The sequence below is a fragment of the Pelophylax lessonae genome (genome assembly GCF_965119305.1).
Source record: "Pelophylax lessonae genome assembly, chromosome: 2".
Classification (NCBI taxonomy): Eukaryota; Metazoa; Chordata; class Amphibia; order Anura; family Ranidae; genus Pelophylax; species Pelophylax lessonae.
Window position 1 is genome coordinate 443,963,161 of NC_138769.1, and position 26,453 is coordinate 443,989,613.

Consider the following 26,453-nt stretch of genomic DNA (forward strand, 5'->3'; position numbering starts at 1 on the left):
CCCCATTTCAAAGGTCCTAAAGTCAGCAACTTGCAATTATGCTTCCACGATGCTGACTGTCACACATCTGCTCATTTTATTTTCCCTGATAGCAGGTTGAAGGAAGGCATTTGCTCACAGGGAAAATCTGGTAAACTTGCCTACCCCTTGGTTCTTCACCTCTTTATTTGGTCATAGGAATAATTAGTGACTCACCCTATGCAACAGTGCTAGATTTTCAAAAGCCAAGCATAAGTTGTGTAATGTGAGAGAACGATTCTTTGTAGCCACCATGATTGGAAATGCAGGCCAATCTCCCATAAAGGAGAACAGAATGATTTTCCAGACCTCATGAATTCGCAACTCATGCTGTATAGTATAAATGGATGATTGAAAGGGTGGGTGCCACAGAAGGAAAATGACACATATCCATAAACAAAAGACTTCAGGAGACACTAGATCAGAAAATCCTTTCATTGATGACAGGTATGTAGACTGGATCCTAAATAAGTTACACAAAAACACACTTTAGATTTATTACAACCAATAAAAAGGCTTTAATTCCTCTTATTATGTATATACTCAGCACAGTACATAACGCTATAATTATGTTATTTGCTTTAGGTCTAAATGTAAACAAGGGGGAAAAAAAAATAAAAAATCAGCAGCCTTTGGTCAGACTAAAGGGCATATTTATAAAGACATTCACCACATCTTTGCCCTAGTTATAGATTGGAATTAGGCGTAAAATTAAACCTATAATGAGAAACCTCCTGTTGTTCATTATAGGTTCCTCCTGTCTGAAAATACCTGGCTGTTATGGCTTCAATAGTTTTTTGATACACTAACCTAAACCAGCGATGGAGATTAGGCTGTCTGGGTTCAATATGACCCTCTTCTCTGCATCTGTTCCAGGTCAGTGGCTCAAGATATTGATGTCAGACATCCAGGCAGCTAGTATTTCTACCAGTACAGGTTCCCTGGGATTCAAAGATGTTCGATTTTCCTCTTATGGTTAAACGTCATCACTGTTTGTTTATTTTTTTCCCAATACAACCAGCTCTATAGAGCACATACTGTACATATGTGCTGTACCTTCACCAACATCTGTCATTTCATGGAAAATTGCTTACTGCACTATTCAGCTTGGTTTTAATGTGGCAAATGTAACCTTTCGTTGTGTAAATTTACTTAACGAAAATTACATGTTTAAAAGGCATTTCAAAGCTTGATACTATAAAACCTCTAAATTCAGCATGTGCAAAGCATATGTTCCTGCAATCCCTAACGTCCAAACAGATGTTGCTAGGCAATGCATTGGTATAGCAGGCTCTTTAGAAGCTCAAAGATGGGTAATTCTCACATCAGATCGGATGCTTTTTCAGTGAAATTAGTGAAGAGGTGTCAGGTTACCTTATCCTCAGTAAAGCCTGGTACTAACTTTTATTTAATTCAACCCAGTGAACTAAAAAACTGTGGTTAGTACAGTGATCTTCCTGCTGAGCGATTGTGTTCTGACAGGGGAACTGCGCCCCCCCCCCCCCCCCCCCCCACCAAAACACAATAGTCAGTGCTTGCAGCCTGATCAGATGCTGGTTTTCTAGCGTGCCTGATCGACAGAAGCCGGACATTTGGCCAGCCTCTGTTAGACAGGCTGGTGTACACACGGGCCAAATGTCAGACAACTTCTGTTGAACCGGCTGATATTCAGCCCGTGTACTAAGCTTTAGGCTCAGAAAGTCTCATCTACTTGAAGATTGTGCTTTCCCTCAAGACAAGGCATCTGATGCTGAACTAGTGCAAATTGTATCAGCACTCCTGTCCTACTAGCAAGGACATTTTACACCTTGTCAGAGAGGATCTAGAGCTGCAGATGTGTAGGAATAGGGCTTTGCCTTTGCTGCTTGTAGATTTTGTACTTTGCAGGGAATGCCACATTCAGATTTTTTTGGCTTCAGTCATCTCTGCTTCTCTAGGATGATTCTGGATAAGATTCTGAAACATGAGCAAACATGTTTTAATCAAATAAATACACGTTACACGTTTCCAGAGCAGCAAGTTAAAGCAGTAAGAAACCAGGGGTGGCACTACCAATTGCAACAAAAAACCTATATTTTATGACTGCTGCACAAGATGTCCAATGCATATTAAGGAATGTGTAAATGTAGGGCAACAAGAATACAGTGCACTTCTACATAATGTAAAATATTACCGTTATAATGGTTTTGATTTGACCCACAATTCATATTAATATGCAGTACTTGCATGTTCTCCCTGGCCCTAGTATATGTGAGAGTATGTATGCATGTGAGACAAGGACCTTAGATTGTAAGCTCCTTGAGCACAGGGGCTAATGTGAATGAGCAGTATGTAAAGCACTGTGTAAATTGTTCTATAAATACCTTTAATAACAAAATAAAAAAAAAAGTTTAGTATCATAAAAACCATTATGAATTAATGGTACTATATAAATTCATATACCAGTTTGTACTCTGTAAAAATTACCTTATAAAATCTCGACAAACATAAAGGGACAATTTCCAAGGCCAGATAATTAGTAGATTGAGCTAAACAGAATCTTCTCTATCCTGTGCCATTTGAAAAAGATTCACAGCAGATGAAAAATAGTCTACTGTACATTTGAAATATTTGCCATTAAAAACATTTTCGAACACATTCGCCAAATTATAGGTGCGCTAAAGGTTACCAGCGAATGTGCTACAAAAATGATTAGCCAGGTCTTTATAAATATGCCCCTAGGTAATGAATGAAACCTTTAAATAATCAGCGAGTTATGAGCATATCCACAGAAAGCTGGGCAGTGCTGTAATGTTTACATGTTTATCCACTACAACAGAACCTCTTAATCACGGCAATCACACAGATTCCTGAGCTGAATCCAAAACAAAGCATTATCTCTGCGGGGGGCGCGGATTCCTGAGTGGAGTGGAATCCAGCAGAAGAGAACTTGTTCATCGCTGTGGGGGTCCCAGATTGGAAGGTGGATCACAAGTAACAGAACTTGTTCATTGCTGCAGTCTATACAGATTCCTGAGGCAGATATCCAGAATCAGCGCTATCATGAACAAAATGTTAGAGGATTAAGTACCAGAACACAGGTAACATCCCCTCTAATAAGTGCTTTGCTTGTGTCTTTGTTCATGTTTTCATGAATACATGTAAGAGAGGAGGCAAGAGCAGCCAAACGTAAACATAGCCAACGTCCATGCTGCTACAGTCCAGTACAATATAATATAGATTCCAGATTTCAGCCGAAATATATATCACCTCCAAGAGAAGCACTGAATTCAATGATTACCCCATGTGTAATCAGAGTGGTCTGCATATTAATGTGTCATTTGACCTTAGATTTAACATGTAACAAGTGCCATATGCATTTCTTGGGGAAAGGGTTTGAATATTAAGAAAACAAAGGATATGAATCAGAAGGTTGTAGGCTTGCCATCCTCCTCTCATTAAACCAACTGTCAGTTCATGGCTTGTTTAAACCCGTAAAATTAGAAACAAGTTCTAGCACGTCTTGAAAGGTCCTAGGTGAGGAAGGCTAGTGGGAAGAAGAGCTTCCAGAATTCTGTGTCTGTTCCCCTGTATCTTCGCTGCCAGGATCATCTGCAGAGGAAGAAACAATTATATGTTATATGAAATATTGCTGCACCAATCCCAGTACATTCACTAATTCAACATTAATAGTCTGAGAACCTGAGGTTTCACCACTACAGGCTGGCAGCCTGTAAACTCTGCGAGGCGGACCAAGTTGGACAGGGCACTGCCCAGCACTAGTGTTCAGGGTCATATTCTCCCAGGGACAAATACCCACAAGGCAAGCAGTCTGCATGAGGCCTTAGGTGTAAATAATATTCTGGGCATGTGTTTGTGGTAAATACACCAGAGATTCTTGGCTTCAACTACATGAAATCGCATGAGCAATTCCATACACAAACACAGAAAACGGTGTGCTACCCAAGGCAACCAACCATACAGGAAAACATCATATCTTAACATCAGGCCAAAATATGGCAAGATAAATATCCTTATAAATAATTTTAGACAATTACAAAAACTTAAAAGAAATTAAAGCAGTATTAAGTCCAAAAACAAAAATGTAATATTTTGCAGATTACCAATCTTTAATGGCACCTAAACATTACTTATACATGTCTGTGCTAAAATGTACTTGTAGTAAAAAGTATCCTGTTCTTTGGCTTGTTTCCTTTGTGTGAAATGCCTGGTGATCCTGCCAGTCCCTCTGCTTTCCTATTTTAATTTGACCACACCAGGCATGGAAGCACATCCAGCCCAGCGTGGTCAGTTAGCTTCTTTGCTTTCTATTTCGGAGCACAGCCTGCCTGTAATCAAAATGGTCAGAATTCTGCTGACATACAACCCTGAACAGCAATTTGCTTGAGGCTACGTTTACATCTTGGCATTGCTATTTACAGGCGTTTTTACAGGCATGGTTGTGCAAGCGTTTTTAGGTTGACTAGTGACCATTGGAAAAAAATAAAAACGCCTGTAATCTGCCCAAAAAGAAGCTCATATACTTTGAGCATTGGGCATTTTGCTTAAAAACGTCAAAACGCTCAGATGTGAACAGGGGCCATTGAAATTAATAGGATTTGTCTTGTTGGGCATTATTTGAGCTGATCCTAGAGCAGAAAAATGCCCCAAAAAGCCTACATGTGAACTTAGCCTGAAAGATCAGTGTGCTGCTCTCCCTCTTGCTGACTGACACCCCTCCTGCATAGCTCTTCACTGAACCACAGTTCTCTACTTCCTGCTGACTCAATTCCCTCATCCACACATTAGAGGTGGATGGGGGAATCTTGCCTGCTGAGGTATTGTATTCTGACAGTGGGTAGACTTCTTCACCTTCAGGATACACTGATCAGCACTGCTGGCTACAGCAAGGAAAATCTGACACAGAGATAGGAGCTGGGGATGTAGGGGAAGATGGAACGGGGGTTGGGGTGCAGGCCACTGTATGGGTTGATTTTGTCTAAACCTTGGAGTTGGGTTTAAGACCGCTAAGCAGCCTTTGCGGTATGTGAACCATCACTTGCAATTTCATAATGACACTTTTTATTTTACCTGAATATGGAGAGTTTGAACTATTACAACTCATTGATAGCCATCCACCAATTTTCTCTCTAGGAGGTGGAGTTTAGAGTGAGCTCTTTGTCAAACCACTTCTTCTGTAAATCCACTGGAGGTTTTACAAGTGTTCCTAGCAGGGGACATATGGTCGATTCTACATTCCTAAAACATGCTGAAAGTTGTTTCGTAATGGAACAAGGATCGCAATTTCACAAAATGAAACTCTTTAAAAGCTAGTCTGTCTGGGAACGGAATTGTAAGCAGATAGATATTTAACAAGAGAAGGGAAAAAAAAAAAAAAAAGGGGGGACAGTCACCATATGCTGTGAAAACACCTCTAGAAAACATAAAAAAACTGCTATGAACAAATCATACATACAGATTTTTCAAACCCAAGCAAGTGATTATTACCTAAAACCCAATAGCTACAGAGAATGTAAACAATGTGTATTTTCATACAGCTTGTTTTTTGTTTCACTTCATACAGCATTGAAAACATCCATCCACTGGTAAATCCTAATTTAAGGTGGCTATACATGGTTTTCTCCATTCACACTAAGCTAGGTAGATGGAGGAATCCCACCGCTGGGACATTGTATTCTGACAGCTGCACCCGCCACTGGCAGAATTTGCTTGGAAGAGGCTGCTATGGATTGTGAAGGAATGTGATGAACACTTGTGAATTAAGCAAAATGTCTATTTTTCTATGTCTGTTTCTCTGTATATGTACATATCTTTTTTTCTGAATTCCTTACTCAAAATGGCCGTTACTAGATACCTCCTCCATCGAAATTGAATTTTGTGAGGAAGATGGAGCCTTGGCACGGTGCCTTCAAGAGAAGAGAACATTCATAAGGGGACTACCTTATAATGGACATGACTAATCAGAAAGCTGCAAAAAATCAGTATTATGCTAATATTATGCTTATGACGTACTAACATATGACACCGCCTACTAACTATTTAACTCGCTGTACATTAGAAATAAACAGGAAGTATCATTTACCTGAACAATGTGTGTCAGTGTGATCTCCTCGTGCATGCACCCTAATTACCTATCTAATCAGATCCAGCAGCAAGAAATCTATTTTGAGCCTGATTGAGGTTCGCAAATCTTTACAGGATGATGACAAATTGACAAGTATTTAGGAATTATAATTGCATAGGTTGACTGTTCAAACCTACTAGAAAATGTTGGTTGGATTGAAAAACAAACACTGGCTTGGCCAGGAGACAAGCACTCACCAAGCAATGCCGTAGTCTCCCCTGCATCCTCCTTGGCACTACTACACTGCTGTAGAGTGTCACCTGTCGAAGAAGTAGGCAGGTTGTTTATTTCACTTCGGTTCTCCTCTTGGGCAAAACTTAAAGTCCCCACTGAAAGGCTGCTGCCAGCAATGGATTCAGGGACAGGAATTTCCAGAGGTTCTTCAGGCTCCACCTGTAAAAAAATTTTAAGAGACTTAATTAGGCTACTACAGAAATCACAACCTCAGTGTTAAGGCTTACATACTGATAGCATGTTCTTATGTTACATCAGTATCTCCATGCACATAACTAGAAGACTAGAAGAGCCGCAGCATAGATTATATGGACAGCAATACAGATTTGACAGAGGTTTTAAAACTTTTTTGCTTTATCCAAAACAAAATAAAACATTTTGGCTGGAGTTATGCTGTAAAGAGGATATAATCACTTCTCTCACCTGATTTGCACATATATGAATCTGGTACTGCTTTCCATAGGCAGTTCTGAACATTACAGAATTAACACTTTTTATCAAGCGCAACAGAAAATGAATATTTACCATCCTGAAGAAGCCAATCTCTTGAAGGTCCATGTCATGTTGCAGTTAAAGTGGTTGTAAACCCTTCTATACCCAGTGAAGTGACTGGCCTCAGGTGCTACACAGAGATTAAAAAAATCCTCCTACACAAGTTGTACCCGTTTATCTGCAGTTTTTCCTCACTACATCTGTTTAATTACTTTACCGCTGAGTACCGTAGTACTACTGCGGCAAAGTGGCTCGTTATCGTCAGACTCCTCCCCCTGTAGGCGGCGCTCGCGCGCTGTTTTCATTCACAGCGGGAGTCGGGCCGGGGGAGGAGCAGCGGCGATAAAATTAACCCCTTCCCTGCCAGTGTCATTTTTACAGTAACAGTGCATATTTATAGCACTGATTACTGCAGTAATGTCACTGGTACCCCCAAAAGTGTCAAAAATGTCAGTCAAGGGTCCGATCTGTCCACCGCAATGGCGCAGTCCTGCAAAAAAAAAAAAAAAAAAAAAAAAAAAAAAAAAAAAAAAAAAAAAAAAAAAAAAAAAAAAAAAAAAATCGCAGATCGCCGCCATTACGCGTTAAAAAAAAAAACACCAAAAATGACAGAAATCTTTCCCATAGTTAGTAAACGCAATAACTTTTGCGCAAACCAATCAAAAAAGATTTTTTTTTACCAAACATGGGTAGCAGAAAACAAATTGGCCAAAAATTTAAAAAAAAATTGGTTTTTACATCTTTTTTGGGGGGAATTTCATATAAAAAAAATGTTAAAAATATTGTTATTTTTTCAAAATAAACGCTCTTTTTTTGTTTATAGCGCAAAAAGTAAAAATCGCACAGGTGATCAAATACCACCAAAAGAAAGCTCTGTTTGTGGGAAAAAAAGGACGTAAATTTCGTTTGGGTACGGCGTTGCATGACCGCGCAATTGTCAGTTAAAGTCGCACAGCGCCGAATCACAAAAAGTGGCCCAGACGTAAGACAGCAAAATGCTCTAGTGGTAAAGTGGTTAAAGTGCAGAATTTATAAAGCTTGTCTGAGCTGCCAGAAACAGGGTGCAGAGAGCTCAGTGGGGAGAGCTCAGAGCTAATTGGAAGGAAAGGACACCCCCCCCCCCTCCTTCACACAGCAACAGAGCTGTGGCTGTCAATCAGCTGGAGGTCCCACCAGTCACCATTTTTCTTTTGGTGTCAGGAAAACATGTCAGAAATTACTCCTACAGATAGAGGAACAAAGCAGCAGACAGAAATTACACTTTGTGCTCTGGATTGAGACAAATACACACTTTGGAAGAATATGCTTTGTTCATATTTCATATCTGAGGTTTACAACCACTTCAAACCACCAATACAGTTTGGGGACAGTTTGAACTATGCAAGATTTCTCCTCCCCTGCTGTGAGAAGCCTGTAATTTAGATTCAGGCACCCATATCAATCCAAACACAAGGAGGGAAATTTATCAAAACTGGGGCAGCCAGCATCTGGAATAGGTGGGGTAGAGTAACCAGTTAAGCTATAAAAATGAAAGCTAAAAACTAAGTCAACAAGTTAAAATACAGAAGCCGATTGGTTGCCATGCACAGCAGCTTAAGATTTGTTTTTCTCCGGATATGATAAATTACCCACCCTCCCAATGAGAACCAACACACAAAAGCTGCATACATGCACCTGCGTAGCCCTCAAGAAAAAAATAAAATTCCATCGGAACAAGTAAATAACTATAGTACTATAGTATCAGCCAGGATGGCTTTCCTCTCAGAGAAGTATTATTTGCACTCTAAGCTGAAGATAAATATTGTTGTCTGGCTTGGTTAGGTTTCCTATTCCTTTAACCACTTCTGGACCGAGCCCATTTCTGACATGTTGTTTACAAGTTAAAATCTGTGTTTTTAGCTAGAAAATGACTTAGAACCCCCCAAACATTATATATATTTTTTTGCAAAGACTCTGGAGAATAAAATTGCGGTCATTGCAATATTTGTTATCACAGAGATTTGCACAGCGATCTTTCAAATGCCATTGTTTCGGAAAAAATAAATTTCACTGCATTTAAAAAAAAAAAAAACTAAACAGTAAAGTTAGCCCATTTTTTTAAACATTGTGAAAGATGATGTCACGCCGAGTAAATAGATATCCAACATGTTACGGTTTAAAATTGCACACACCTGCGAAATGGCGACAAACTATGGTACATAAAAAACTCCATAAGCGACGCTTTAAAAATTAACGGTTACCAGTTTAGAGTAGCTTTTTTTTTTTTTTTTAAATTATTGCTCTCGCTCTGGCGATCGTGGTGATACCTCATGTGGTTTGAACAGCGCATTTGCTGGCACGACTTCTGTATGCGTTCTCTTCCATGCGTGAGCTCACAGCGACGCTTTAAAAATTTATTTTTTTCCTATCTATTTTATTTAATTTTTAATATTAGCACAGTTTAAAAAAAAAATAAATCTGCTCACTTTTTATTGCTGTCACAAGCAATGTAAACATCCCTTGTGACAGTAATAGGCTGTGAAGGGGAATTTTAATGGAGGGATCGGGGGTCTAAAAAACCCCAGACCCCTCCACTGCACTTCGATGTATTAAAAATGCCAAAATCTGCATTTTTTGAATACTGACAGTTTTTTAAATTCGGCGCCTTTAGCCGCCAAGTAACCCGGACGTGACATGATCACGCTGCTTCTGGGTTACTACATCGCAGACCCGATCAAAGCCGAATTTGGCTTTCATCAGGACTCTGACCAGCCGGCGGACGTGTCGGCTAGTTGCTCGGGTCCCCAGATGGGACAGGAGACCAAGGCAGAGCAGCGAAGGGGGGGGGGGGGTTGTCCTCTCCTGTTCGCTGGGGTAATGGCCGATCCGCATTGGCCATTATCACCTGAAAGCCGACTGCTGGCTCTAGAAAATGGTGCTGGATGATGCCTCTAGCTGCAGGCATCACCCCGGTACAACCACTTCTCTGAGCTGAGGTAGAGCTATGTCGATTCGCAGAAAGTGGTTAAAGTGATACTAAAGCTTAAGAAAAAAAAACTAAGCATGTTATACTTGCCTGCTCTGTGCAGTGGTTTTACACCGAGCACTTCCGACCCTGTTCTCTTCAAGTCCCCTACTGGTGCTCCTGGGTCCTCCCCCTCAAGCAGTGCCCCCAGAGAATGCCCCTTGCTTCCATAAGACACATAGCACCCCGGCTTGGTATCCCCCCCCCACCCTATCATGAGCATCGCTGGATCGATGGGGGCTCAGGTAAGGATTGGGCAGGCCACTGCACAGGTGTTTTTTTTTTTTTATAGAATGCATGAAGGTTAAAAAAAAAAAAAAATCTTCAGGCTTTAGAACCCCTTATATGTAACTAAACCAAAAAACAAATGTAATATATTGCTTCTTACTAGTTCTTAGATGGGATGGCTGCAATATTTTTTTTACTGTCAACAGGTTGTCCTGCCAGTAATAAAGAACTCCCATGACTATTTTTTTTTATAACAGAAGTGCTGTCATTCTAGAACAGAAGTGTGCTAACCCCCTAACAACACAGTAACACAGGGGTGGCATCCAGGGAGGTGTCCTTGTGTGGGCTGGGAGCACGTTCCCAGCACAGACCGGGCTCTCCCAGAGAACCCTGGGTCTCCCAGTTCCAGGTCACCTGATCGCTGCGATAGCCTCTGATTGGATATCACTGAACTGTGCAGCCTGCCTATGTTTTCCTTTCTCTTCTAAATAGATAGAAAGATACATTATATCCTTCACTCCTTGCAGGGGAGAAAAATGTAAACATATAAATGTGTACTGTATTTTCTGGCGTATAAGGCTCCTTTCAGACGGCCGCTCCGCTGCTCAAGTCCGCTGCGGGACTTTTTTTTTTTTCTTCCACGGAGCGGATGACATTTCTGTCATCCACTCCGTGTGCCCGCATATCATCCCATCCGTTTGCGGATGATATGCGGACATAATGTAAGTATATGGCACTGCGGATGTCAGCGGATGACACCGCTGACATCCGATTTTCCTTCCTTTCTGTTTTTTACACGGATGGAAAAATGGGGTTCTGTTCCATTTGTAAAAACGGAACAGAACTGAAAGGAGGAAAATCGGATGTCAGCGGATGGTATTCCGCTGACATCCGCAGTGCCATTCACTTACATTGATGTCCGCAAAAAAATAGGATGATTTGCGGACACACGGAGCGGCCGTGTGAAAGGACCCTTAGACTACTTTTGAACCTCAAAAAAATACCCCAAAAATGGGAGGTCGTCTTATACGCCGAGTATAATATCTCCAAGGTAACCTAAGTAGAAGTATTACCGGTAGATGAAAATTAGGGGGTCGTCTTATATGCCGGAAAATACGGTACTTAAAAAAAAAAAAAAAAAAAAAAAAAAAGAAGGTTGCTAAAGGCTTGATCTAGGTCAGTGTCAAGGTAAGGGTCAGAGTCAGTATATTTTTTTTTTTAGGTAGGAGTTTAAGAAAAATGCAGTTTTTTAAATTAGTATCAGTGTTAAGAGTTCCAGGGCCCTACTACAGGTACAAACAACAAAATTACATATGTGTGGTATCTCTATGATCGTCAGGGGCAGGAGACTTTTTTTTTTTTTTTTAGGGTTGTTGTTTAGTAGTAGGTTATGGTAATAGCAAGAAATCTACAGCTAAATGCATTAATTTATTTTTTTTAACCATTTTGGGCCAGTTTTCCTTTGATTAAAAAAAAAAAAAAAATCAGGCGATATCCATTACCATTTACCACCAAATGAAGCCCAATTTGTATAATCTACCTGGATACACAAAAGCAGATGCAATCAAATGTATAGTTTTATTAACACATGTCAAGTTGCAAAATTGGGTGTAGGTCTTAGGGTTTGTTTTATCCTCAGTCAAAAAGGGGTCAAGTCCAGGTTCACACCGAAATGGTATAAATTCCATGCGGATTCTGCACCAGATTCAAATCGCACCCTGTTCATACGAACCGCTGCAGGTGTTTATGTTAACGACACCCCGAATTTGGTTCGCAAAATGCATATTTGCAGCATCAGTTAGCATTGATGTTGAGAACCCATGCGTTCAGATTCTGGTGCAGCCCAAAAAAAGGAAAATAAAAAAAAAGGGGGGGGGGGGTGTCCTGCACGTTTTTGGGGCAGATTCAGTGCAATTTAAACCATAAAGAATAATGGCTCAAATCGCACTGCTGAAGAAGCACATGTGATTTGAACAGGAATGTGGTGCAATTCCTGTTAAAAATAAATTGCATGCGGTTCCCCGTACTGCATAGCGTGAAGCGGCAGTAAGACTAGGGAACATCTCCTTCACTCCTTTAACATAGGGAGGGGGGTTGTTGTGTAATCCACAGAAAGAATTGGGAACACTGCTGACTGATGTCAGTAGAAGAAAGCACAGAAAATAAGCTCACAAAACTTTCAGCAAGAAAGTTTTTTTCTTTGCCCTTATTAAATAAAAAAAAAAAAAAAAAAAACCACTTTCTAATATATATTTACCAGAAAAAAAAAGAGCAAATGCAGTAAACGCATTGATTCCTGGTGTGAATTCTATGACATAATTTGTCCATCACTTTTGGTAAAGTCCAACAAAAAAGCCAGTGCAGAGGGACACAGGAACTCTTAATTATCTGTGCAGGAACCAGTTAGGTAAAAAAATACCCTGAATGCATCAGTGTAGCTAGGAATTACCGGTATTTAAACAAAAAATGTTATCAATTCAAGACATCATTTAACAAGATATTTACTGTTTATTGAGGTTTTCATGTAACAAGTTGTAAGATTGTGACCTTGTGATCATAGTAAGAGAGGAAAGGTGTGCTGAATTTCTAATCAACTGCTGTGTGCCTGCCATTGCTGGAGGGGGAAGGAATATAATAGGCCCCAATGAACAATGAACAGATGTTCTTCAGAGTCTAGAAGGGTTTCCTGAGCAAGAATTGCCTCGTTTATTCCCTTCATGAAATCTCACTTCAAACAACTTTCTCAACCACAGCTATTTCACTTAATTCATAAGCACAGATGGCAGTTGATTTTACCTGGAAGCAAACAAACCAGGGATTTTACTGAAAGCAGACTTTTTTTTATCTTCACAAGCTCTATTATACCACAGACCATGTGTTCCATTTTTTGGAATACACATGGAGAAGAATCATCAGATTCCAAGTTGTACAGCTACATAAATAAGGGCAAAATTTGCTTTGCTGCAGATTTATATTTGGTGAACCCAAGGCATGTTCCTCTGGTGAATATCCATCCTGCAAATTGATACATCAGAAAAATTTGCTTTTGTGTCATTTTAAAAATCTATTATTTATTTGTTACACTCATGTTTACTAAGAGACATTTAAAGCCAGCCATAAAATGGAACAAAATTTCCAGTTCAGCAGGGACTGGACAAATTTCGATCCATGTCTGGGCAGGCTGGTTGTTCACTAATCAATTGATAAACTTGTGTACAACCAGCCTGACAGGTTTTTCCCAAAGGATCAGTGCCACCAACTATAGCCGGCAACACTGATCATTGTATTTATTTCGGCAGGGACAGCTCTCTGTTGTCAGCATACAATATCACAGCAGGAAGGATTTCCCCATTCGCATTGAATGTGTGGTTTTGATTTGAGAATGGGATCTTCCACCCCCCCCATTTAATCTGCTGGTTGAAGAAAAAAAAAAATTATATTCAGTGGGTACGGAAAGTATTCAGACCCCCTTAAATTTTTCACTCTTTGTTATATTGCAGCCATTTGCTAAAATCATTTAAGTTCATTCTTCTTCCTCATGAATGTACACATAGCACCCCATACTGACAGAAAAACACAGAATTGTTGACATTGTTGCAGATTTATTAAAAAAGAAAAACTGAAATATCACATGGTCCTAAGTATTCAGACCTAGGCTTGTGACGGTATCAGATTTTCATGCTGCGATTAATTGATTAAGGTTTTGCCACGGTATACGGTATTATCACGGTATTCTATTATTAAATTTAAATTATTAAATTTCCACCTCACTTCAATTTCATTGCTGAATTTAGGGGCTTTGGTTCACTTATGCACATTATTATATAGTCAGTCAGTACAGACTCTGTGAACCAGGCTTAAATAGGTCATCAAGCAGTGTCTGGCCTAACTGGTGATAACTGGTCCTGGCGCTCGGCTCCGATCCGATGGCCTGGTCATTAAGAGGGCAAATCCTTGTGGTCAAGAAGTGGTTAAACCTGAAGGAGGTGTTGTTTATAAATGACTTTACTATTGCTTTAGGCCTGGTTCACATGTATGCGGGTTGGTGGTTTACATGTATGCGGGTTGGCGGTTCACATGTATGCGGGTTGGCGGTTCACATGTATGCGGGTTGGCGGCCCACATTTGCACAGGCATAGCAGCCCATTGATTTGAACGGGCTGCTATGCCCTCATTTTCCGCAGAAAAAAGGTGCATGCAGCATTTTTTTAAAATTCAGTGGCCTTCAAATCCATCCTGCTTTTGCACCATGCGACTAACCTGCAGTTCCTGCTCTGGCAAGCTTTCTGCATTTTTTGTATACGTGGGCACGGCATTTAAAAACAGTTTGCGTGTGCAGCAACGGCAGGTAAGTCGCATGGTGCAAAAGAAGGATGGATTTCATGGCCACTGCATTTTTTTAAATTCTGCATGCACCTTTTTTCAGCTGAAAACGCAGGCATAGCAGCTCAAGCCCATTCACATCAATGGGCTGCTATGCCTGTGCAAATGTGGGCCCCCAACCCGCATACATGTGAACCAGGCCTAAAGCAATAGTAAAGTCATTAATTGGTTAAACCTGCAGGAGGACCGGTGTTTTTATCTATTAATGACTTTACTATTGCTTTAGGCCTGGTTCACATGTATGCGGGTTGGGGGCCCACATTTGCACAGGCATAGCAGCCCATTGATGTGAATGGGCTTGAGCTGCTATGCCTGCGTTTTCAGCTGAAAAAAGGTGCATGCAGAATTTAAAAAAATGCAGTGGCCATGAAATCCATCCTTCTTTTGCACCATGCGACTTACCTGCCGTTGCTGCACACGCAAACTGTTTTTAAATGCCGTGCCCACGTATACAAAAAATGCAGAAAGCTTGCCAGAGCAGGAACTGCAGGTTAGTCGCATGGTGCAAAAGCAGGATGGATTTCAAGGCCACTGAATTTAAAAAAAATGCTGCATGCACCTTTTTTCTGCGGAAAATGAGGGCATAGCAGCCCGTTCAAATCAATGGGCTGCTATGCCTGTGCAAATGTGGGCCGCCAACCCGCATACATGTGAACCACCAACCCGCATACATGTGAACCAGGCCTAAAGCAATAGTAAAGTCATTAATAGATAATAACACCGGTCCTCCTGCAGGTTTAACCACTTCTGGATAACAAGGATTTGCCCCTTTAAAGACCAGGCCATCGGATCAGAGCGCCAGGACCAGTCATCACCAGGTAGGCCAGACACTGCTTGATGGCTATATAATAATGTAATGTGGGCTGCTATGCGTGTGTGTGTGTATGTATAATATATTATTATATATATACAGTAAAACCTTGGTTTGAGAGTAACTTGGTTTAAGAGCGCTTTGCAAGACAAGCAAAATTTTCAAATAAATTTTGACTTGGTTTACAAGCGATGTCTTGATATACAAGTAGCCTCAAGTCACAGCTGAGTATAAAAGAGAAGAGAGGCGCCTCTAAGTGTAGCAATATGGTTAAATTTAATGAAGGTTCAACATTTAGCAACTCACATGGTTGATGATTGGAACAGGCACATCTAAGTATGCAGGCATCCAGGCTAAAGCTGTCCACATAGACCATCCTCCTCACTGCCATCTACGTCATCCCTTCCATGCTGCCCCTCGCTTTCAGATCCCTTTACTGCAGGGTGGTCTTCCCAGTCAGGATTACAGACTGGCAGCCGGCGGTGCAGAAGATAGTCCATGTGGACAGCTTTACCCCGGATGCCTGCATACTTAGATGTGCCTGTTTTATTCATCAACCATGTGAGTTGCTAAATGTTGTACCTTCATTAAATGGAACCATATTGCTACACTTAGAGGCGCCTTTCTTCTCTTTGATACTCTTATAGCTCCTACTGGATTTTGCTTCTAATCCCCTTGTGGAAGCGGCTATTTGTGGATGGACATTTTATGGTTATATAACCTATCGCAATGCTATAATCTTTTTATATGGACTATAAACTGAAGGATTTAGGAATAAATGGTTGTGGAACGAATCATCTGAGTTTCCATTATTTCTTATGGGGAAATTCGCTTTGATAGAGTGCTTTGGATTACAAGCATGTTTCCAGAACGAATTATGCTCGCAATCCAAGGTTTTACTGTATATATATATATATATATATATATATATATATTTTAGAGCTGCACGATTCTGGCCAAAATGAGAATCACGATTTTTTAGCTTGGAATAAAGATCACGATTCTCTGTGTAACAAAAAAAAAAAAATTGGGATAACTTTACTGTTACGTCTTTTTTTTTTTTATTCATTAAAGTCTATTAATTGCGTTTGAAAGACTGCTGCGCAATTACAGTGTGACATAAAATATTACAACAATCACCATTTTTTTCTGTAGGGTCTCTGCTAAAAAAATATATAAAATGTTTGGGGTTCTAAGTACTTTTCTAGCAAAAAAAAAACTGATTTTAACTTGCAAGCAACAAGTGTCAGAAAAAGGTCCAGTCTTTAAGAGGTTAAACTTCCTTTCTCCCTGGCAGAGGGAAGGAAAAGATACAATGTAATCATTTTTGTTTATAGTTACTGGGAGACTTAATGCTGATAGGCTTAGCTGTGTGAGTGAATGAATCATCCAGCTCACTGAAATGTATCAATTCACAAGTCAGACCCAGGAGCAGAGAAACTCTGTATTTTAAAAATGCCACAATAACAATACCGTGGCTATGCAATACCGCGATATATCGAATTACCGAAAACCGGCATATGTCTATTCAGACCCTTTGCTCAGTATTTAGTAGAAGCCCCCTTTTGATCTAATACAGCCAGGAGTCTTTTTGGGAAAGATGCAACAAGTCTTTCACACCTGGATTTGGGGATCCTCTGCCATTCCTCCTTGCAGATTCTCTCCAGTTCTGTCAGGTTGGAAGGTAAACGTTGGTGGACAGCCATTTTTAGGTCTCTCCAGAGATGCTCAATTTGGTTTAAGTCAGGGCTCTGGCTGGGCCATTCAAGAACAGTCACGGAGTTGTTGTGAAGTCACTCCTTCGTTATTTTAGCTGTGTGCTTAGGGTCATTGTCTTGTTGGAAGGTAAACCTTCGGCCCAGTCTGAGGTCCAGAGCACTCTGGAGAAGGTTTTTGTCCAGGATATCCCTGTACTTGGCCGCATTCATATTTCCCTCGATTGCAACCAGTCGTCCTGTCCCTGCAGCTGAAAAAACACCCCCAAGGCATGATGCTGCCACCACCATGCTTCACTGTTGGGACTGTATTGGACAGGTGATGAGCAGTGCCTGGTTTTCTCCACACATACCGCTTAGAATTAAGGCCAAAAAGTTCTATTTTGGTCTCATCAGACCAGAGAATCTTATTTCTCACCATCTTGGAGTCCTTCAGGTGTTTTTTAGCAAACTCCATGCGGGCTTTCATGTGTCTTACACTGAGGAGAGGCTTCCGTCGGGCCACTCTGCCATAAAGCCCCGACTGGTGGAGGGCTGCAGTGATGGTTGACTTTCTACAACTTTCTCCCATCTCCTGCCTGCATCTCTGGAGCTCAGCCACAGTGATCTTTGGGTTCTTCTTTACCTCTCTCACCAAGGCTCTTCTCCCCCGATAGCTCAGTTTGGCCGGACGGCCAGCTCTAGGAAGGGTTCTGGTCGTCCCAAACGTCTTCCATTTGAGGATTATGGAGGCCACTGTGCTCTTAGGAACCTTAAGTGCAGCAGAAATCTTTTTGTAACCTTGGCCAGATCTGTGCCTTGCCACAATTCTGTCTCTGAGCTCTTCAGGCAGTTCCTTTGACCTCATGATTCTCATTTGCTCTGACATGCATTGTGATCTGGAAGGTCTTATATAGACAGGTGTGTGGCTTTCCTAATCAAGTCCAATCAGTATAATCAAACACAGCTGGACTCAAATGAAGGTGTAGAACCATCTCAAGGATGATCAGAAGAAATGGAAAGCACCTGAGTTAAATATATGAGTGTCACAGCAAAGGGTCTGAATACTTAGGACCATGTGATATTTCAGTTTTTCTTTTTTAATAAATCTGCAACAATGTCAACAATTCTGTGTTTTTCTGTCAGTATGGGGTGCTATGTGTACATTCATGAGGAAGAAGAATGAACCTAAATGATTTTAGCAAATGGCTGCAATATAACAAAGAGTGAAAAATTTAAGGGGGTCTGAATACTTTCCGTACCCACTGTATATCAACATATGGCCTGCCAAACCCTAGTTAAAAGATCCAACTTTCCGCCTTCCCCTCCTGCCATGGCTGACCCGAGAACAGCTTTGAAGACGATGGCTGATTAATACGTGCAGCTTGTCTTGGCTGAGCAGTTTCATTGACAAGCAGAATAATGCAGAGTCTGACGCCCCCCTCCCCTTTGCATTCCCCCTTGCCAGCTTGTCTGTGGAAAGTGCTGACAGCCAACAGAAGCAGCACTTATCATAGCTGTTGTCAGATTACCCGTGGCAAAAGGAGGAGGGGGGGGGAAGCAGGTTAGACCTCATAACTAGGGTTAAGGAAGTACTTAGGAACTAGAGACAAAGTACTACTTGTACTTTGTCCCATAGCGGACAGGATGGTAATAAAAACAATGACAGATTTGAATTAAAGTTTTTACTATTTAGGCACAGAGACGCTGACTAAAGCCTAGTACACACTTCAATTTTTCGTTCAACCCAGTGGGCTAAACCCAAAAAAAAAAAAATCCACTGACAGCTCAGGTCAGAGCCACTGTACTAACAATCCGGCGTTAGTACTAACAATCTCCCCTGCTGTTTCATTGTTTTCTGACAGGGGGGAATCTAGAATACAGCATGGCTTCATAGTAGAAGAGTGCGTGCTTAACTAGCCTACCTGCTACCCAGACCTTTCACCAATTCAAAATATTTAGGGCATCTTAAAACAAAAAAATACCACAAAGATGACCTAGGATTGTTTAGCAGTTAGAGTCCTATATCAGGCAAGAATGGGACAAAATTCTTCTTCCAAAAAACTCCAGCAACTGGTCTTCTCAGTTCCCAGACATTTACAGAGTGTTGGTTAAAGAAAAGGGGATGCTACATCATGGCAAACATGGCTCTGTCCCAACTTTGAAACACGTCGCTGCCATCGTTTTTAAACTTATTTTTTTCCCTAAAATGGAACATCTCAGTTTAAACATTTGATATGTTTTCTATTTTGTATTGTGAACAAAATACAGGTTTATGACATTTACACATCATCACTTTCTATAGGATGTAGTTTACACAGCGTCCCAACTTTTTTGGAAGCGTGTGTGCGTCCATCCATAGATCCAAAAGAATTATTCTTTTACAGCTGTAAGTGCATTAATATTGGACAGGAAAAAGCCTTGTCCACTCATTTTTTCTACTTGTATTGATCTTGTTAAAAGAGAAAATATAGCCATAGCTTTTTTTGGCCATACTTCTCTTGTGTTTCACAGAAATGCACTTACTTTTGCACTCCTGTGAACCAGTCAGCTGACATCACCGAGCCCCTTTAGAATCTGGAAGGATGGCAACCAGATTATCGGGATCCACCAAGCTGCCAGATCGACAGCTGGCTCTTAGCCAGTGGCTGATAGCCGAAGCCAGAGGTGTCTCCCCTCCTCTGCAGTCAAGCGCTCCAGAGTGCTGAAGGGGCAGAATGGAGAGCGGTGACCGATATTCACTGGGCTCTTCTCAGAGCTGACAAATAACAAATCACTTATCGGGGGACAGCTGCAGCACCGCACTGATGCTTCAGCATGGAGGGAAGAATATTGGATTTTCTGGAACCCCAAACTTCTCCTTTTACACAAATGTTCTTCTATAAAGAAGGATGTATGAATTGAGCAAATGTGAAAATTTGACAGCACATGTAACTGTAAGGGCAGGTTCAAACTGCCCTGATGTGGTCCCGCTACTCTTTGGGCATAGATATCCAGCTGTTATGGTGTGGTTTCTGATAGTGCACTAAAGATGCAGCATGCAGGAGCTTTGGTGCACTTTCTGAACCCACAGGACCACATAAATGTCTATGGGAAAGCACAGCCAACACGACACAAACTGCAGGTTAGCTTTGCTTTAGCAAAAAGCACAGTGGGGGGGGGGGGGGAGGTTTGTGGGCTGATTCACACCTGAACGTAGTCAGCGTTTGTGCGATTTTCAGCCCATTCATCTGAATGGGCTGAAATTGTACTGGATTGCACCAAAAGTAGTGCATGCACTACTTTTAAAAAATGCATTGCACTGGATCCCTAGGTACAACGTTACTGCGTCCGTAATATGCATTTGAGGTGTCATTAGACATACACTGACACCTGCGGCAGATCACGCACACCCTGTGTGTTTTGAATGCAGTGTGGTAAACACACGTTGAATGCGGGTATCCCACATCACGTTATGCTGCGAATGAGCCCTTTGGGTCTTGCATATGACTATGTTAGGGAGTAAGGCTGTGTAGCATAATATCCACCAGTTGCTATGGTGCCAAGGAGCCACAAATGCAGTGTAATTGTGTGCATTGCAGAAAAGCTGTGTGTATCTGTGTGTGCACAGTCGCCGACACACACGTTTCCACGCACACGGACATAGTTTTCAAAACTTACTGTTTTACTTTGCCTACTGGATAATCAATCATGAATCCACAGTTATGGCACCTTAATAAAAACATGACAATGGTACTCTGCATTCACTGTAGGGTGCACAGTACTGAATGCTTGTACATTTGGCATCAAAGGGTTTGCCATTTTCAGACATTCTGATCTAATGTGTTACTGACTCACCCAATATCCGAGCGCTTTGATAACATCCAATTTACACATTGGACATGTTCTGTGCTCAAGTAGCCATGGGTCTATACACAACCGGTGGAAAATATGCCTGAGAAAAGAAGGGACAAAAGGTGTCAGACATCATATGGTCATTCATCTTTGGCCTTAGGCTCAGGTTTAAGAAGGCCCTATTCTCCAGATTCATATAGATGCAACGAAGACGCATTTTTTTTTTTCACAAGTCCAGACTTGGTCATCTTTCCAGCCAATTCCTCATACACACACGCTAACTATATATACACATACATACAATAACTATATATATATATATATATATATATATATATATATATATATATATATATATATATATATATATATATATATATATATATATATATATATATATATATATATATATATATATATATATATATATATATTATTCTATACACACACACACACACACACACACACACACACACACACATACATACATATACACCCTCATACATACATATACACCCTCGCCAAAAAAAAAAGTTCACACACGTTGGAGCGCCTTTAGCTTTGATTACGGCACGCATTCACTGTGGCATTGTTTTGATAAACTTCTGAAATGTCACTAGATTTATTTCCGTCCAGTGTTGCATTAATTTTTCACCACCATCTTGTATTGATGGGAGAGTGACCACTGCGCAAAGCCTTCTCCAGCACATCCCAAATATTCTCAATGGGGGTAAGTTCTGGACTCTGTGGTGGCCAATCCATGTGTAAAAATGAGGTCTCATGCTCCCTGAAGCACTCTTTCACAATTTGAGCCCGATGAATCCTGGCATTGTCATCTTGGAATATGCCCGTGCCATCAGGGAAGAAAAAAATCCATTGAAGGAATAACCTGGTCATTCAGTATATTCAGGTAGTCAGCTGACCCCATTCTTTTGGCACATGCAGTAACTATCCAATAGGATAGTCACTGCATGCTTAGTCTAGTTAGTTGCTTAGTTAATTCCAGGTGGTGACTTTTCTTTTGGCCAGGCAGTAATTATATATATATATATATATACACACACACACATATATATATATATATATATATATATATATATATATATATATATATATACACACACACACACACACACACACACACACATATACACACACACACACACACACACACACACACACACCGCAAAACATTAGAATATCATCAGAGAGTTATTTTCAGTAATTAAATTCAAAAAGTGAAACTCATATTTTACATAGCTGCGTTACGCACAGAGATATATTTCAAGCATTTTTAGTTTACATTTTGATGATTTTTGGCTTACAGTTATTAAAAACTCAAAAGTCAGCATCTTAGAAATTTAGAACATTACATAATACGAATTAAAAAAAGTATTTTTAATACAGAAATGTTGGCTTAATGAAAAGTATGTCTATATACAGTACAGCAGGGCTTGACAAATTTGCCTGAAATCTAGGAGCCAGCTAAAAAAGTTAGGAGCCAGTTTTTTTTTTTTTATTTAAACTAACCAAGCTTTATTTAATAAAACGGATACTAAATTTACACATAAATACGACTAGAACCCCACTCTCCTCTATAGCGCAATTGGATGGAAACAGACTGTCTGTCTCTTTCCATCCGATGCCATCTGATCCGATCCACGGGAAGGATAGAAAATAGAACCACCATCCGTCCGTTTTTGGCGGACAGGATCAGATGGCGATCTCCATAGAGGAGAATGAAGGGTCCGATCAGGTCTGCCTGAAAAACTGACAGGCAGACCTGATCAGACAGCCCGTGTGAAAGGGGCCTTCGGCTGTGGCATGGCGATGAGGAAAAAAAAAGAAAAAATTATTATTATTTATATTTTTTACATTTAAAAAATAAAATTAATAATAACCACACTCCCTGTCCACTTACCTTTAAGCAAAGGTAACTGGACAGAGAGATGAAGCCTTAAAAAACTTCCCTCTCCTCTCCTCTTTGGAAGGAGATGGGAAGGCATTGAGAACATGCATTACTCCCCGCCACCACAAGAGGGCGCCAGTTCCCCTAGCCTCTCATCTCACAGAAGAAGGCCGAAAAGCCGGGGCCTCAATTTTTGGACAGTGCGGAAGTCCATGCACTCGAGGAGGAGGTGGGGGGCGCAAAAGGGACAGGACACCTCCTGCAGGGCACCCCAGGCGCCAGGTCGCTAATTCTAGTCGCAAATGCGACCTGGCGCCCGGGGTTTGTCGAGCCCTGCAGTACAGTATGCACTCAATACTTGGTTGGGGCTCCTTTTTGCATAAATTACTGCATCAATGCAGCGTGGCATGGAGGCGATCAGCCTGTGGCACTGCTAAGGTGTTATGGAAGCCCAGGTTTCCTTAATAGCGACTTTCAGCCCATCTGCATTGTTGGGTCTGGTGTTGCTTATCTTCTGCTTGACAATACCCCACATATTCTCTACAGGGTTTAGGGCAGACGAGTTTGCGGGCCAATCAAGCACACTGATACCATTGATCATTATACCAGGTATTGGTACTTTTGGCAGTGTCGGCAGGTGCCAAGTCCTGCTGGAAAATAAAATCAGCATCTCTATAAAGCTGGTCAGCAGAGGAAAGCATGAAATGCTCTAGAATTTTCTGGTAGAGCGCTACGCTGACTTTGGACTTGATAAAACACAGCGGACCAACACCAGCAGATGACATGGTTCCCCAAATCATCACGGACTGTGGAAACTTCACACTGGACCTCATGCAAATTGGATTCTGTGCCTCTCCACTCTTCCTCCAGACTATGGGACCTTGATTTCAAAATGAAATGCAAAATGTTCCACAGTCCATGTTGATTTGGGGAGACATGTCATCTGGTGTTGGTCCACCGTGTTTCATCAAGTCCAAAGTCAGCGCAGCCCTCTACCAGGAAATTCTAGAGCATTTTATTCTTCCCTCTGCTGACCAACTTTATGGAGATTAGGATTTCATTTTCCAGCAGGACTTGGCACTTGCTTGCGCTGTCAAAAGTACCAATACCTGGTTTCATGACCATGGTATCACTGTGCTTGATTGGCCAGCAAACTCACCTTACCTAAACCCATAGAGAATCTGTGGGGTATCGTCAAGAGGAGGATGAGAGACACCAGACCCAACGACGCATGTAAAAGGAGCCCCAACCATATATTAAGTGCATACTATACTGTACATGAACATACTTTTCAGTAAGCAAACATTTCTGTATTCAAATTTTTTATTGATCTTACGCAATATAATTTTCTGAGATACAGAATTTTGGGTTTTCACTAGCTGTAAGCCATAATCACCAAAATAAAAGACAGAAATGCTTGAAATATGTCACTCTGTGTGTGCGTAACGCAGCTACATAAAATAGAAGTTTCACTTTTTGAACTGAATTACTGAAATAAATTAACTTTTTGATACTCTAATTTTATGAGATGCGCGTGTGTTATATATATATATATATATATATATATATATATATATATATATATATATATATATATATATATATATATATATGGTGGTCTTGCAATGGTCTGGAAAAATAGACATACTATATTACCTGATCGACCAAGATAAAGTCACACCAAATACTGATTTAACTACACCCACCCATGTATGGTTCTTGCCAATTAGCCACATATAAAATAGATTTTATTTTCATCTATCTCAAAAAACTAATAAAAAAGGTCAGAAAAAAAAAAAAAAAAAAAGGTCTTAGGTTCACAAGCAGTTGATAACAGTCCCTATTCAAATCACATCTCATAAAATCACACTCATATTAGGCTCCACATTTTAGATCTCCCATAGCCCCCTTATAACTGAGACATACCTAATCTTAAGAACTGAAAACACTTTACAGTTAATACAGATTGGGCCCAAAGAAGGAACCAGGCAACCAAATTTTGCTCTAGCATTATTATAAACATCCAAAATATCTGGTTTCTTGATGAATGTGCAGATCCACCTTATGCTTAATACCTTTCAATTGCTGTTTAAAGGACAAGTATGGCCAAAGCTTCTGCACTCCTGTGACCCAGATTCAGCCAACAGCAAGCTCAAGTCTGCTTTCAGCAGATGTCACAGAGCCAGGGCTCTGCAGGGGATCCCGACAATGTGGGGATCCACCCAGATGCCTGACCAGCCTCTTCACAGTGACCCCATGCTCCAGTGAGCGCTGGAGGTGCAGAGCAATCGGCAGTGACTGACAGTCACCAATCCGTGCTCAGAGATGACCCAGAGGACTGGGCTATCCGTGGTCTTTGATCACTTAGTTCTCAATGTAGTTCTGGTGGGGGACAGCTGCAGCATACTGTACATGGCAGCAAGCTTTATTTTTTCTGGCATTGAATTTTCTTGCATAATGGTATGTACTCTATATCAGAGGTCATAGACCTCCTGACTCTTCTGTAATAACTGTACAAGTTGGTCTCTTACTGTTTCCCTCAGCTGCCTCTGAGCTGCTATGAAAATAGGATCATCAACCTATACCTTTCGTTAAGAACTTAAAAAAAAAAAAAAAAAGAAGAATAAAACTTGAATCATTACAATACATACTTGCATGGAAGAATGCGCACGACATCTTTGGGTTTGTAGTTTTCTATACATACTGCACAATTCTCTGCCTCAATATCGACTCCCTAGTTTGAGGAAGAGAGAAACACAAAACAATAGGTGGAGGGAATTTAATAAAAGCAGATCATCACATAAACAGCAGTGACAAAGTTTGAAGTCAGTAGGATTGAGTCATAACCTGCACAGATCACACTGCAAATATTTCCGAGGACAAGCCCTTGATGACAATAGCTGAAAGCTACCACACACCTAGAATACAGGAGACCTGTTTGCCTAGGTTCATTCAGCACCTGTACTGCAGAACACATGGATACACAAAACAACTCTGTGTATTGCACTGTAGAAATCTAATCTCCAATACTTACTTACCAACTCTCATTCATGGGTAAGGAACACATGCCCGCGCCCCCCCCCCCCCCAAATTCTTTTGATGGCAGATAACTAGATAAATATAAAATACTCTCCAAGAGTTACAGTAAACCTGGACATACACTAGAAGAATTTTCGGTTGAAATGTATTGTTTTTTTGAAAAGTTTGATTTTGTAATGGTTAATATGGGTCAAATCGACGTTTGTTTTCAAAAGCAGAGAGGAGAAAGTGTGAGGGATTAGGATGGAACTTTTTTTCCTTGAACAAAATTAATTTCTATAAAAATGTAATGTCTTTTAGTTTGGTAAATTCCATTCAGATCCAAGTTGACTGTTAAAAGCAAACAAAATTTTGGAGTACTTTTGCACATCATTTATCAAGTCTCGGTTGGCCTTATCAAATGTACTGGCAACAGTTTTCATATGAACGTTTGAAAATCTACCAGTGTACAGGCAGTTTAAGGGTTAGTAGTTCTGGAATAGAGCACAAATCTCAGTGCTAAATGCTTTGCACTGAAGACTAGCAGCACCAATCAAAAAATTGCAGGGGATGTCATTTAAAGGAATATAGCTAATGGACTCAGGGTGGTCTCCAGAGTTCAGGGCTAGGGAGGGGGCAGGCGCAGTTGGCTCTGACTCCTAGTAGTGCGTTGAGACGCTGAGCCAGCTGCCGATATTGTTAGG

The 26,453-nt window shown here is 40.8% G+C and overlaps 1 protein-coding gene across 1 annotated transcript in view; it reads right to left on the bottom strand.

Annotated features, from left to right (window-relative positions):
• Positions 1-2,081: 2,081 nt before the first annotated feature.
• The window catches only part of RNF149 (ring finger protein 149), a 68,428-nt gene continuing 44,056 nt past the window's right edge, over positions 2,082-26,453 (bottom strand). The window contains exons 4-7 of the mRNA XM_082245399.1: positions 25,383-25,465; positions 20,826-20,922; positions 6,340-6,535; positions 2,082-3,609 (exon numbers count right to left, since the gene is read on the bottom strand). Coding sequence (XP_082101525.1) covers positions 3,545-3,609; positions 6,340-6,535; positions 20,826-20,922; positions 25,383-25,465 — 441 coding nt within the window. The 3' untranslated portion in view covers positions 2,082-3,544. The remainder of the gene's footprint in view (positions 3,610-6,339; positions 6,536-20,825; positions 20,923-25,382; positions 25,466-26,453) is intronic.